This window comes from Nematolebias whitei, chromosome 8, assembly GCF_014905685.2.
Source record: "Nematolebias whitei isolate Nwh7 chromosome 8, NemWhi1, whole genome shotgun sequence".
Taxonomy (NCBI): Eukaryota; Metazoa; Chordata; class Actinopteri; order Cyprinodontiformes; family Rivulidae; genus Nematolebias; species Nematolebias whitei.
In genome coordinates this window covers 12,949,688-12,964,638 of record NC_056505.1, presented here as the reverse complement: position 1 = coordinate 12,964,638, position 14,951 = coordinate 12,949,688, and the positions used below count along the sequence as shown (strand labels likewise).

At 42.0% G+C, this 14,951-nt stretch overlaps 2 protein-coding genes across 2 annotated transcripts; both read left to right on the top strand.

Moving 5' to 3' along the window:
• The first annotated feature begins 1,110 nt into the window (after positions 1 to 1,110).
• dusp2 (dual specificity phosphatase 2) lies at positions 1,111 to 2,623 on the top strand. Its single transcript, XM_037680290.1, has 4 exons — positions 1,111 to 1,498; positions 1,599 to 1,702; positions 1,775 to 1,994; positions 2,380 to 2,623. Exons 1-4 carry the CDS (start codon positions 1,111 to 1,113, stop codon positions 2,595 to 2,597), a joined length of 930 nt encoding a protein of 309 aa, XP_037536218.1. The 3' UTR covers positions 2,598 to 2,623.
• Positions 2,624 to 10,712: 8,089 nt separating this feature from the next.
• Positions 10,713 to 12,373, top strand: adra2b (adrenoceptor alpha 2B). The gene has a single exon (XM_037680289.1). It carries the CDS (start codon positions 10,713 to 10,715, stop codon positions 12,288 to 12,290), a length of 1,578 nt encoding a protein of 525 aa, XP_037536217.1. The 3' UTR covers positions 12,291 to 12,373.
• Positions 12,374 to 14,951: the final 2,578 nt, after the last annotated feature.

The window sequence follows — 14,951 nt, the reverse complement described above, 5'->3', positions numbered from 1 at the left end:
ATCAACAGTGTTGCAGTAAAAGAAAAATTATAAGACAGCCATGTTTTACAAAATTATGTTAAACTCAAAACCTGTGTATGTTTCACAAATATATACCGGTAGTTCTTATTGGAAAAAAGCCTATGAATGTGGTTACATACGTGACGTTCAGAAATAACTAGAAAAACCACTGTCAAATACTGACTCATGAACAAGATTTTATTTTACAATAACTGTTCAAAAACAAACTTTTTTTAAAAACTCTTTATAAAACATATTTTATGCCATCTGATGAAAATTAAACCACTTATTGTTATCACCAGTCTCTATTTAAGAGAATAAAAAACACAATATATTTGTGTAGCTTTGTTTTATCTCCACTTGTCTACTCATCTGCAGGAAAAAACATGTTGGCAACTCTGTGAGAAAACTTCGTGTAGTGCAGATTATATTTTAACATTGTAAATTCTACTTTTATACAATATTCACTAAATGTTCAAGTCAAGAAACAGTGTCTAACGTTTGGAACTTTTTCCCAAGGTCAATTCATGAAAGCCAGAGGAAAAACAAGATGCATTAATGGAAAGTGTTCTCTTTGTAGCATTTATGGTTCAACAGTGTTTCTGCAGCTGGATTAATTCAACCCAGATGAAGAAAACTGCCTTCAGCATTTCCTCTGGAGGTTGACTTTCCAGCTTTTACCGTCGATATACGCTCGATGCACAGCGCCACTCTGCACAAAAACACTAACCCCAGAAGACCACGTGCGCAGTAGGAAACTCGGCCTCTACGTCAAGACTGTGGGGACTGTCGAACAGACCATATTTGGGCATTCCGCCTCCGACGTTCCCGCTGTGGAAAACAAGGAGGAGTCTGCTCGGCCCCGCCCCGCCCCGCCCCGCGCGCAGCTGTTATCAATGAACAACAGAAACTATGAAACTAAATCCGATTTGAAGCGACCTCTGAGAGAGTTCAGCTCTCATCCCTATTCTTTTTTTATTATTATTAACGTTTGAAAATATCGTTTTTAATTAGCGGCATTTATTTAAGCTCCAGTTTTAGTGAGATAACTTTTTAAACGTTTAGATCTATTTGATTATTATTATTTTTTTAAATTCCTAAATTTAAGCCATGACTTCAAGCAGTAACGTGTTGGAAATAACAGGCAATGAGCTGGTCCACATACTGAGGACCCCCCGGGATCAGTACACCTCTGACGGGTGCGTGGTTCTGGACTGCAGACCTTTCCTCGACTTTTCCGCGGCGCACATCTGCGAGTCCCGCAACGTGAACTGGAACTCGATGCTGCGCCGCAGGTCCAAGAGCTCTGTGGTGGCCCTGGAGTGGCTCATCCCGGACAAGGCGCTGCTGAGCCGGCTGCGGGGCGGGGGCTTCTCCCCGGTGGTGGTGGTGGATGAGAGGAGCCGCTTCCTAACCGAGCTGAAGTCCGAGAGCGTGGCCCAGATGTTGCTCACCGCCCTGCAGAACGAAGTTCACACCCAGATCTGCTTTCTGCAAGGTGAGTCATTTCACTGCTGATCTATATCCAAACTGATGGTCATTTAAAGTCTCCTCGACACTGTTGTTGCAGTTGATTTAATACTTTGAACTCCATTCAGGTGGATTTGAAGGATTTTCTGAGGCCTTTCCGAAGCTTTGCTACAATTCCTCCAGCAGTCACTTCGTGGAACCAGAGCCAACAGACAGGAGGACTTATGATCAGGTGAAATTCGTTTTGCACATCGGCTTCTCTGTGACTGAGCTGCAGCCATAACTCATTGTCTGTAAATTGCAGGATGGTCCTGTGGAGCTGCTGCCCTTTCTGTTTCTGGGCAGTGCAGTCCACTCGTCCTGCAGAGAGACACTGGCAGCCGCTGGCATCACATCTGTGCTGAACGTGTCCTCCACCTGTCCCAACTTCTACGAGGGGGAGTTCGAGTACCTTCGACTCACTGTGGAGGATACGCTGGTCGCTGACATCAGAGCCTGCTTTCATACAGCCATCGCTTTCATAGGTGAGGCCCGTTTGCTCATGACCCTGAAGTGAGAGTTCAGCCCGTCTTTGTTCACTGAAGCTCTGGTCAAACTGGCCTCATTTGAACAAGAAATGCCTCAGAACATTTCTAGGCAGCTCATGTACAAATAATCCATTTTGAATCCTAAACTTGTGCACAAATCTTGTGGTTGCAAAACTGGATTACGCTGCACAAGTTACAGAAAATAATTGTATTTACTAAAGTTTTGACATGTTCGCTTTAGAAAAATGTGTATCCTAGAAGGCAAAGTGTCAGTGAACATGATTTTTAATTCTGCTTACTTACTCACATTGTTTGGTTGTAATGGAGCGCAGTGCGATAACTGTTTCTCCTTTCGTCTTGTTTTTTTCGTTTCCTCCCACAGACTCGGTGAAGCAGAGTGGTGGTCGGGTGCTGGTGCACTGTCAGGCAGGCATCTCCCGCTCTGCCACCATCTGTCTGGCGTACCTCATGCACACGCAGCGCGTTCGGCTGGACGAGGCCTTCGACTTCGTGAAGCAGCGGCGTCACATCATTTCCCCCAATTTGGCTTTTATGGGACAGCTGCTGCAGTTTGAGACGGACATTCTCTGTCAGGGATGAAAACTTCAGAACGATGACTTTTTTTAACTTTTTTTTCTTCTTCTTCTTTTAAATCAACCTCGTGGCGTTGTGCTGAGGTCCGATTTATCAGGACTCCAAATGTTCTTTTCAGAAGGATCAACTTTCTGAATCCAAAGAAAAGCTACTTGTGGTGCTGGCATCACGTTTATTTTATTTTATTTTTTCCAAGCTGGAACTGACGAGCGTTTTTGATTCAATAATCAGCAGGCCTCTGAGTGGCTACACTGTAAATAACTGGGGTCCAGAACTAGCAGGTTGGAGCAGCTTCACGGTCATTTCCCGGTCAAAGGTGAAGCACATCCTGCTTTTCTGGCGTTCTTTATGTGCCTGTTTGCTCCTGAAGGCGTTCCCTCAGAGCTGGAGCCACTGTGAGACATCTACATAAATTCAACATGAATTTCTCTATTTTTAAATGCACTAATAAGAACGTTCTGTACTCTGAGATGAATTGCACAACAAAATTATATTTCTCTCGTAGTTTTTTTAAAATCTATTTATAATCATTTTCTTTAACGTGTCAATGCACTTTATATCTGCAAGTTTTATGGTCCGTTCCTCTTGATTTCCCACTGAAATAAAAACTTGCTGGAGAACACACTTTTTCCTGTAAAAACATACTTTGCTGGTCTGTTTTATTTCAGGCTCGCAGTCTGATGTGTGCTACACTGTTTTTTTTTTTTTTTTTCCAAACCTCATTGCAAATGCATCATTTCACACACTGACCCCGCGGCGCTTTAATTCGCTCTTGCTGAATCAGGAGATATTAAAGCAGCACATTGCTGAGTGTTTTGGAGGATTATCCTGCGGAGAGTGGATTTCACAGACCGAAGTCCTCTCAACCTCAAACACTGACATAAAATTTATGTCCGCCTATTCCAGCTGCATTTGAACATTTATGCACTTTTTTTATCCAAAAGTTTGAGAAAACCACATGATTTGTGTTAAATCATTTCATGTTCCACACAGCTATAACTTCAGTGGTTTAAAATCTTTATTACCCAAAATGCAGTTGGAAAAGGTTTCCTCCCATCATTTAACAGCTGCTACAACTACGTCATATTCACATCCTATTTTTGACACCCACACTTCTTCCTTATGTCACCCACTACCTAAAAAAAAATACCCACTTCCCCTCATTTGCAAGTACCTCTTATTTAACTACACATGAGTGGAACAGACATTTTTTTTACTTCTTTATTCCATTCGCTTCAATTTTCCAGACAGAAAACTGAAAAAACGCCCCTCGAACTTTTCATGTTCTGCTTTTGCATAAAGACGTCAAGAGTCCGTCACATGAAGTCAATTTCACTTGAAGTTTTTATTAACTTCATCTCTATAAGTTGAACTAAAACATCACTTTAAGGATTCAAGGATTTCATTTGTCATACACAACACATGTGGTACATGTGGTGGAACGAAATTATGTACACAGGGTCCCAGTTACATCCAACAAAAAGTTGATTTTTGGATAATCATAAAACTCGGCTAAATATCAACTTTTAAGCAGATGATTTAATAACTGATAGTGGACAATTGGACATTTGTAAAGGAATATAAAGTCATACTTTCTTCATACAAGTTCATCAACTTTAGTCCCTTCCAACATTGTATGAGCTGTTTGAGCGCCGACCAGCTGTACTTCTGTACTTCCATCAGCCTTTTGGACTGTCCATGGTCCAAAAGTTTATGAAATAACAATTAGTCATATTGCACTTTTGTCTCTGTGAATAGACTAAAATTAACTTTCCAAGCACAAGAAAACAAACAAACAAAGAAAAAGAAAAAAACAATAGATCCAAAAATATAATAAATTGCTACCACTTTGCTCCTGGCTAATAAATAGTTTATAGATACGTTATTAATTCCTCTATCAAAACAGTATAAATCATTATTAACTGCTTATGCATTAATTAAGGGTGAGAAACAGACAAAACTGACCAGTTCATTGTCAAATAGTGAGCCAAATCTGTTCACCTATATATTTAATCTGTAGAGTTGTTATATTAAACATTTCAGACTAAGTTACTACCTTGTAAGCACAATAAGCATTTGTAAACTTTGTTTATTTTAGCATATAATATTGTACTTCATCACTTAATTATAAGTATATGCAACTAATATTATATGTTAAAAAATAGATTTACAAATGCTTATTGTGCTTACAAGGTAGTAACTTAGTCTGAAATGTTTAATATAACAACTCTAGATGAAATATATAGGTGAACAGGCAAGAATCTGGTCAGTTTTGTCTCTCTGTCACCCTTAATTAATGCATAATAAGCAGTTATTAATTATTTATAAAGAGCTTATTTATAACTTATCTATAAACCATTTATTAGCCATCTAAAAGGGGAGCCTCATTGTAAAGTGGTACCAATAAATTAAATATATATTTTAAGAAAATATAAGCTTATTGTTTGAGGCTTTCAATGTTTTGGATCTGCAACAACTAACTCCTTTTCACTGAATTTAGTAAAGCTTCATCTTTTCTCCAAAACAATGTTCATGCTGTTGTTCAGTTTAAAAATGAAAAATAAATAAAATCACCACAAAAAATGCGTATTTAAATGATCTTAAATTTTTTTTGTGTGTGTGTTCCTATGTGGGAGAGTGTAAATGGTTGTTTGTCTCATTTGTCTCTATGTGTCCCTGTGATGGACTGGAGACCTGCTGTCCCCGCCTCTCTCACAGGACATCAGCACCAGTGACCCCTGAGACCTGAAAAGGAAGAATCGGGTAAAGACAATGGATATGGATATAAAAAATATTGTGTCCCATAAATCCATGAATCTTAACAGTTTTGTCACACATATGATCAAGTTTGGACCCCCATGACAACACTGAGCATCAGTTGAAGTGAAGCAGTGCCCTCTAGTGGCAGCTCGAAAAACAAGCAGAGCCTTTGTCCGTCTCCAGCAGATGACGCCAGCACACTGTTGACTCATTGAGTCTGCCTTTCTCCAGTCAGCACACATAACACCTGTCCAGATGTTTCTTATACATTCTCTGCGTGTCCTCATTCTCAGAGTTGTCCATTTGGACACAGAATCTTCTCTGAGCGTCCTCTATTGTGAACATTTCCTCCTGATCCCTGGAAGTAGAACAGGTCGGCCATGCCTCTGTTCTCATTAAGTTTGTCGTTTTCAGTTCATCCTTTTATCAATCAGCCTCCTTAATGAAAACAGACTCAAACTATTAGTCACACTGTGAGTCCGGATTAAACCACTGTCAGGCCTAATCATATTATATTAAGCTGCGGCAATACCTACTGATGACGGGTGTTTGCGTCTGTATGTCTCTGCAACGCAGCAAGAAATGCAAGAGGGTGTCAGATTAGGGATTAGCACAGAGATCCCATTTCATCTGGACGTGGAGTTTTGCAGGATTTTGCTCTTCACAGCGGAAGACTGTGTCACATGAGCACGAAATCCCAGGTGAGGAGAATATGTGAGTGATAAAGGTGGCTGAGGAATTACAGCCTGTGCATGTTTGCACCGGTGCACCCACCTACACACACACACACACCCACACACACACAGAGAGAAGCAGCAGGGGGTCGGGTCTCATCAAAAATGCATCATGGAAAAAATTGCTGTGACCATTTGACAGCATTCCCTCTAATTCCTTGCACCCCCCACCACACACACACACACACACACACACACACACACATACTGGATACTCTTACCAGAAATAATGCTCTTAATCCAGTAGAAATGTGAAAACTTAAAACAAACCCATGATTAATTTAACATTTTTATTTTAAAATACGTTTGGAAAACAGTCTCCTGACTAAACACCATTCCTTACAGTCTCTACAGAATCATGGAGTTCTGTTTCAGGCCCAGTCACGAAGTGTTTTTAAAACAGCTGGGTTACATTTCAGCTGTTTGTCTACCTTACATCAGCTGAACCGAAACATTTTGAATCAAGGTCTCAGCTGTTTGGTTTTTGTTTAACTTCCAGCCATTGTTTCAAAAGAAAATGCAATTAACCCCAAAGCCAACATTTTTGCCCATGGGCACTACAGTTGCGGTCAGTTAATAGTCTACATTTTCCTGAAACTTTTTATTTTTATAGATTAAATGTAGGCTGCATGGTGGCTCAATCGGTGGAGCTGTTGCCTCTCAGCGGAAAGGTTGCCGGATCAAATCCCAGCCTGCAGACATTTCTGGGTGGAGTTTGCATGTTCTCTCAGTGCATGCGTGTGTTTTCTCCGGGTACTCCGGTTTCCTCCCACAGGCCAAAAACATGCATGTTAGGCTGATTGTAGCGTATTTTTCGGACTATAAGGCGCATTGAGCGAAAGAAAAACAGATAAGTCAAACTTTATTCAACTCATTCACCACAACTTTCAATATTGTTCAATTCTATCACATAAAATCAATTTGAGGTCAGTAAGCACAACCAGAAATAATACATAAGGCACACTGGATTATAAAGCTCCCTGTCCATTTTTGAGAAGATTAAAGGATTTTAAGTGTCTTATAGTCCAAAAAATATGCTAACTTTAAATTGTCACAGGTGTGAGAGAGTGAACAATTGTTTGTCTCCTATGTCTCTATGTGTCCCTGTGATGGACTAACCTGTCCAGGGTGTCCCACGCCTCTCGCTCATTGACTGCTGGATATGGGCACCAGTGACCCCCGTGACCCGAAAAGGAAGAAGCTGGTAAAAATAATGGGTGGATTTAAATGTGTAGCAGCATCTCAACCTCATAGCTGGTCCAAACGAACATGCGTATATTTGGCATTTTGGATGAAACTGTCATGCTTGAGACTAAGCGTGCACGTGGTGCTGAAACACAAAAAATGACAGCGCCAACTAGTGACCCCACATATAAACTACAGCAGGGTTCAATGTCTTTTTCTGTCTGGTTCAAACATTGATTGCAGTCACAGCATTACATGTGAACGTGTGGCATTACAATCATCAGAAAATCTATTAACGATTATGAGAGTGTTCAAAATAAAAAAGTGGGCCTCAGATTATTTGTAAAGTTCTGGCTGTTCTTGTTTGTTTTTCAGCCAGAACTTGTTTTAAGATGGCAGCAATCCATTTTGATCTCAGTCCCACTCTAACTAACTGTTAGCTCGTCTATTCAGACAGAATTCAGTTTAATTTCTCCAAATGAGGTCGTCCAAAGAGCTGTCTTCAACAGGTGAAATATTGATTGTTCATGTGTTTTCCGCGTAGCCCCGCATTGACCTGATTAGAAACACAAAGGTCAGGGGGCAGAACAGTAAACTTTTTAAAGGTCCAAAATCATCAGAAGGGCAGGAAGTGCCCGCATGTTGTTTAAACCTGAACTATAATGTGCCGCCTCGCTACAGGGCGACCATAGGGATCAAATTAAAGGTAAAGTTGTTATAAACTTTTCCACTTTGACATTTTTCTAACAGAATGGGGAGGAGGGAGAAAAAGTACAGAAAGTTTTCTAAGAGAGAGCTCTTTTTTTTTTTTCCAGACTAAGCTCAATCTTTTCCAGTCCGGATGTCAAGCAGGAATTGTTGATCCATTGTGGGTGATCCATGACAGCAGAATTACCTCCAGGCCTGAGTGTGTGTGCACGCTCCTGCACAACAAGCACACGAGGACAGGCGCTGTGTGCTGCTCAGCTCCTGTAACCTTGGAATCGGTGACACACCCCTCAAACTCAGGATGCATGAAAACAGAGGCACTTGATTGGAGGGCTCTCTCCTCCTAAAAGCTTTATTCCCCGTCCTTTTATATTCAGATTGTGTAACGGGAGCGAAAAATGTGCAAGCATTTATTGGCTGCTGCTTTAATCAGTGAGCAGGCCCTCAATTGTAATTCCATGGGTGGCTGGCCGAGCTTCTCCCTCATTACAGCAGCCGTGCGCGTGTGTGAGTGGGGGTGTGCACAACCAAAACAAGTAAACACGACTTCCTACTCACACACCATTCACAAGACTGTGTGTGTGTGTGCTTGACAGGTTAATGTATGTTGGATCATCGCTCCACTGTGTGTGTTAGGGCCCACCTCCACACGACACTCTGCTTCTGTTCGGCTTCTGGTTCAGCTTGATGTAGGCTTCACTTCATAATTGAACAATCAGGCACTTAATCTCAAGTGGGCAACCAATCACAAGGGGTGTCATGGATGTTTTTCTCCCCTGGGGGAGGAAATGCTGCATGTGAGATTCCTAATGCAGAGCGATTTAAATAGAAGTGAAGCGGTGAAGCAGATGCATTAGCAGGGAGAGTGTCTGATCCCTCGGCTCTGCACCTCGCAACATCAGCAGAGGTGAAAGGCAACATGGTGCATTTAAAAATGGAGGTAGCTGAGCGTGAAGAGGCTGGAGGAGCATGAAGAGAATAGTTACCTTTACACCATATTTGTTGAACACAAGTATTTTTGCATAATCATTTTTTATAGCATTAATATGCAACTTTTGGGATTCCGAACCAACAGTGTGAGAGCCCTTTAGCACTTAATGCATTTGTTTTATAAGTTCTTCATTTTTTTAAAATAACTCCGTTTGTTTTCATCTACTTCATTTCATAAACGTGAATCTAAAATATAACAACACTGCATCATGTGCCTAAAAATGTCTGTGCCTTTGGCTCCAAGTCAAGGTTTTACCGAAGCAAAATGTCATAATGGGGTTTTCCCCTGATAGGCTGCTAAAAGTTGTGGAGCTTTCACTTGAGCAACCTCAAGCTGCTCCAGGGTAAAGATCATAGAGAAGTTGCTGGAGACAGAATAAATGACAAGTCTAAAGAAGCAGAGAGCAAACGGTTTGTCAGCCATGAGAAAGTGATGCAAACAAGTTCTCAACTCTTTAAAATCTATCTTGTGTTTCCTGTAAAGCAGGACCGCCATCCTCTCCCAGCTGGACTCCTCAGCATCATGGGGAGTTAATTGACTGAAGAATCAGTGTCTCCCAACAAGACAGTTTTAATCTAACAGCGTTAGAGCCGCCTGGGTTCAGATTCAAAGCGTTCTGAGAGGAGGAGGAGGAGGAGGGGGCGGAGGGCTTACAGAGATGAAGAGAGCAAGGATCCCATGACGCTCCACAGTGACATCACCGGGAGGAGAAGAAGATGGGAGGCACCCCACTTATTAGATTTCGTCGGAAGGTCCTGTGCGCAGGAGGAGATGCTGCTGCGCCTCTGTCAGGAGCGGTGAGGATGTGCGCCAGCGGAGCGGCTGGGTCAGGGCAGCACGCGAACTTCTGCAGCACTGAGAGACAAAAACGCAACTCTTGAGACTTTTGGGGACACAGGGTGCTCAGCGGGGATCGGTTTGGTGAAACATCTGGTTTTGTGCGCAGCGTTGGAGAGCTCGACGTGAACTTTGCGTCCTTTCTTCTTCCATGGACTGGAGCTGCTGGGTTCGGTGTAGTTTATATTTCAAAATAAAAACAAATATTGTTTTTTTTTTTTATTATATAGCTAGTCTGTATCATTTTCTCTTCTTCTATGTCTTAATTCTTTGACCGATGAACGCGCGTCTCCAAACGAGGACGCACGGTTTGCGCAAGTGTCCAAATGTACCCAGATTTACTGCCGCCTCGCTGTTTTCTAATCTTAAATTAGAGCTTTTAAAACGAAACATTCTCACCTTTAAGAATTCAACTAATCCATTCAGAGCATGAATCTAGCTGCAGGAAAATATATTTTAGTTTTGGAGGCTGGCTTTATCCTCTTAAAGGGCTGACGAGCCGCGTTACTTTTCTTCTTTTTTTTTTCTTTTTTTTAATATGAAGAAATATTTTCTACAAAGTGGCATATTTAAAAAAAAAAATCATCTACAAAGGTCTGATCTGCGTTTTGACGCATTGCTCCGGACTGGCTTTTGCGCTCAAAATGGACTTGGAAGACCTGCCACGGAGGGTCCAATGGATCTGTTTGCAAACACAGTGAAATAAAAAATAAAACTGGAACAGCTGAGGTAAAGAGACACAATTTTTTTCTTCTCTAAACATTTGACTCATACAAACTTTTAATGCCAGTTGCAATCTTTCTTTATGAGTTGTAAAATAGCGCATGGCACTATTATTCAAACATGGTTTTCAATAACAATGACGGGTCTATTTTATTTTTTTCAGTCTAGCACAGCAATCCGAGCATGGCCTCAGCTGTGGACTTCGGCTGCTCCATGTTGCTGAGCAGCTGGAACAGCAGCGCGAGCAGCTCAGGAGCCTCCGCGCCCTGCAACCAGAGTGTCCGAGCCCTGGCTCCCTACTCCCCTGAAGCCACGGCAGCCTTTGCCACCGCCATAACCCTGATGGTTATCTTCACCATCTTTGGAAACATCATGGTCATCATTGCTGTCCTGACCAGCCGGTCCCTCCGTGGTCCACAAAATCTGTTCCTGGTGTCCCTGGCTGCTGCAGACATTTTAGTGGCCACCCTCATCATCCCCTTCTCTCTAGCGAATGAGCTGCTTGGCTACTGGTACTTCAAGTCTCTGTGGTGTGAGATCTACCTGGCGCTGGACGTGCTCTTCTGCACCTCCTCCATTGTGCACCTGTGCGCCATCTCATTGGACCGCTACCTGTCCGTCTCCAGGGTCACTTATGGACGCCAGCGAACTCCCAGGCTCATCAAAGGTGCCATTGTGGTGGTGTGGCTCATTTCTGCCATCATCTCCTTCCCTCCACTGCTCTCACTCAACAAGAGTGAGGGGGGCAACCGGGGGAGTGAGAGAGGACCTCAGTGCCAGCTGAATGATGAGCGCTGGTACATCTTATACTCCACCATCGGCTCCTTCTTTGCGCCATGCCTCATCATGATTCTGGTTTATATAAGAATTTATCAAATAGCCAAGCAGAGAACCCGCTGTCCACCAGGAGAGCCCAGGAAGGACGGGGTGGGTTGTGCAACCCCAATTCAACCTTCACGGCACATACAAGCCAATGGGAAGGACAAAGAAGACAGTATTCCTCCTTCATGTGAAAAAACCTCAAACCCCAGACCCCCCACTCTTGCCATAACCCCATCTCCATCTCCAGGAGACTCTCAAACTTCTCCAAATCCCACAGCCAATAATCTCCTCCAGCCTCCATCCCCATCTCCAGCTATGTCTCCTGTCACCTCTCTAGACACCTCTCCACGTGGTCCTTCATCCCCCTCCTCTGCACCTCAGTCTGAACCAAAGACTAAAAAGGGGGGCAAGAAGGGCAAGCGTATGAGGGGGAGAAAGGCTGATAATAATAATGGTGACAGCTCAAGCACAGACAGTGATATGGAGCACAGCCAAGGAGGGGGCCGCGGCAGTGCCAGCATGCCAGGCTCACCAGCTGGTGGAGGGGTCAACTCTCCAGCCTCAGTCAAGCGCTACCGTGACATGATTGCTACTTCAAAGGGGGCTCGGCTGATGCCTGGGAGAAAGTCAAAAACAGACAGCAACCCTGGAGCTTCCAGGCGCAAAGCAATGGTCAACAGAGAGAAACGCTTCACTTTTGTCCTGGCAGTGGTCATCGGTGTGTTTGTAGTTTGCTGGTTCCCCTTCTTCTTCTCCTACTCTCTACAAGCAGTGTGCCCAGAGACCTGCGTCATCCCAGAACCCCTTTTTACATTTTTCTTCTGGATTGGCTACTGCAATTCCTGCCTCAACCCAGTCATATATACCATCTTCAACAAAGACTTCAGAAAGGCTTTCAAAAAGATCCTGTGTGGAGGCACCAAGGGGACCTTCTTTTAGCATATGAATACGCTTCATGAGACACAAACAGAAAAAAAAAGCCTTTTCTGAGACATAAAAGAATAATCATTTCCATTTTTCAAACCACTTAAAGGGCTGTTTTGTAAAAAATATAAAAAAATAATAATAATAAGTAAAACTGTGCAGATTTCAGATTGAAATTCAGAACTGAGACACCTTTTTCAGCCACATTGTGCAAACAGGAAACTTGGACTGTGTAACCGCAGCTTGCAGCTGGTAGACAGAGGGTATGAGATGAAAACGGGAGACAAACTGCATTAAACTGCTTAACACTTCCGTGCTGCTGATAAGAGTCTGAATGCAACACTTTATCTCCAAATCGTATTGACTCATAGACAAGGCTGAGAGACGGTGTTGCTGCATCACTGACATGTGCACATCACCCATAGACGATCTTTAAAAACCATCTCAAAGTGAATAAAGACCTTTTAACATATAGATATATAAGGTTTTTGAAGTGCTTCAGATCTAATGGGCATGAAAGGCAAGTGACCTTACATTCCTGTGAGCCTGGGGCCTTTTTATTTATCAGCACTGAGCACAAAGAGGACACAAGGTTAGCGGTGATTTCTTACTTCTTCAGTCTTAATTTGTCTCACTGCAGGGCAAACATGTGTTTCTTGATTTTAAAGAGCAACAAGAGATGGTTTCAAATGATCTCAAATGTGATAGCACAAACAAGGCCACCCTTTCAGACTAAACTTGTGGACACTGTATGTGGAAAAGCCACCTTGCTTATGGCTTTGCAGGAGCCAAAAATGGATCCAGGGTCCTGGCTTTCACCTTTTTCTGTACTGCGGGATTGAACAAACTCTGTGGAAAATCACATCAGTGTTATTGAAAAGCAGAAATAAGATGGTGTGATCCCTGTTACCCCTTTGACATGTCATTTCCTGTGTTCAACTGGACTCTCACAATAATGTACTAACTGGCCTGAGGATCTCATCCAAGGAGCTCACTTATTCTTTGGACTTTTGAGCAACAATCAAAACAGCTTTGAACTTTGTGAAACTCCTTCGGAGCTTATTTCCTGTGTCTAATAGGGGGAGGCATCAGTTGAAGACTGAAAAACAATGATTGGTTAAATTGCAAACAATATTTTTCCTTAAAATTCTGCTTCCAGACAAGCAGCAGCATTTACCAGGTTGACATTTACAGTTTCTATAACGGACAGATGAACGATGCAATTACGGATGTGTGATGTTACCCTTAATTATACCTTTTGTTTCGGTTATTCTGAGACCCTTGTGGCCGAGTGGCTCTTTAGCTGCACCTCGGGCACATCAGCGCCTGCAGTGGACCTCTGAGTTGGCACTTTTAGGTTGTATGTGGGAGGCAAGAAAAGATGGAAGGTGAATTTATTGACAGCGACAGAATGATAAAAAGAAAAGTATGTCCAAATGTGAACTCCACGCAGGCTTTTTGACTCTTTGGGACAAGGGCTGTCAGCAGCAACACATCAATTTACTAATTGTCTAATTCTGCTGACTTGTGTGTCTGAGTGTGTGTGTATGCATGAGTTGTTATTTTTGTTTCCTGTCGATTGTGTCAGTGCTTCCTCTGGCTACCACAGACATGTGTATTGATAAAAGCAGAGCAGACTTGCTAATAAAGGCAAAGCTCATCAGTATGTCACATTGAAATAGTCTTACCAAATTAAAAGTTTCTGTTTATCCATGTTGGCATCCAAACGCATGGCCTTTTAGTGACTACACTTAAGGGACCAAAGAGCCTCATAGAAAACCAGCCTGAGCTGACTGTCATATCTATAAGAAAGAAGATGAGGGCCACAGTAAAAAAGAAAGAAAAACTTTCAGAATTGTGACATTTTTCTCAGAATTCTGAGAAATAAAAAGTAAAAATTCAGAAAAAAAAGTATATATATATATATAACATAGCCCTAATTGTCTTCTGCTCTCTGTTGTATTCATAAAGTTTATGAGTTTATTTTTGGTAAAAGTGACGAGAGGCAAAGATTGAAAATGACATTATTTATTTCAAACTGTGTTTTCTGTCTTTTATATATTTATTGCTTCTAATGAGATATTTAAGCAAACTGATCAAAGAGAGAGGAATGTACAGATTTTTGTGTATATTCAACCAAAGGAAACTTGTCTGTGCCATCATCTTTATGTTTTGTGAGACTGAGGTTTGTCTACGTTCAAAATTTATGTCAAAACAACAAAAAAATATTCTGAGTAATGTGCACAATCCAAAACCTGGAATGCAAACGTCATCATTGTTTCATCTGGGGTTGAGATACATCACATTCAATGCAAGCACATTCTTGGATGTAGATTTTTATCAAGCACTGTTAGAAAGTGTCTCCTCATCACTGCTACTGTTGTCAAGCTTTGCTCAGGACAGTAATCGAGTATAAAAATGTCAAAGTTTGCAGAACCTTAAACCTGTAATCCATATTACACAGAGCTGCTGGGAAATCCAAATAACTGATCACAGCAATGATGAGAGTAATTACGTTTAAAGGTACTCATTGCAATGGCATGGAGACGAGTCAAACAGAAACCATAAAGAAAAAAACTAAATTGGTACATATTGTTTTCTTATATTAATGATCAGTAAGTCCTTAGATCAAAGTTTCTCAGCTAAATTTGTGAACAGCTGCCAACATGTGTGTTC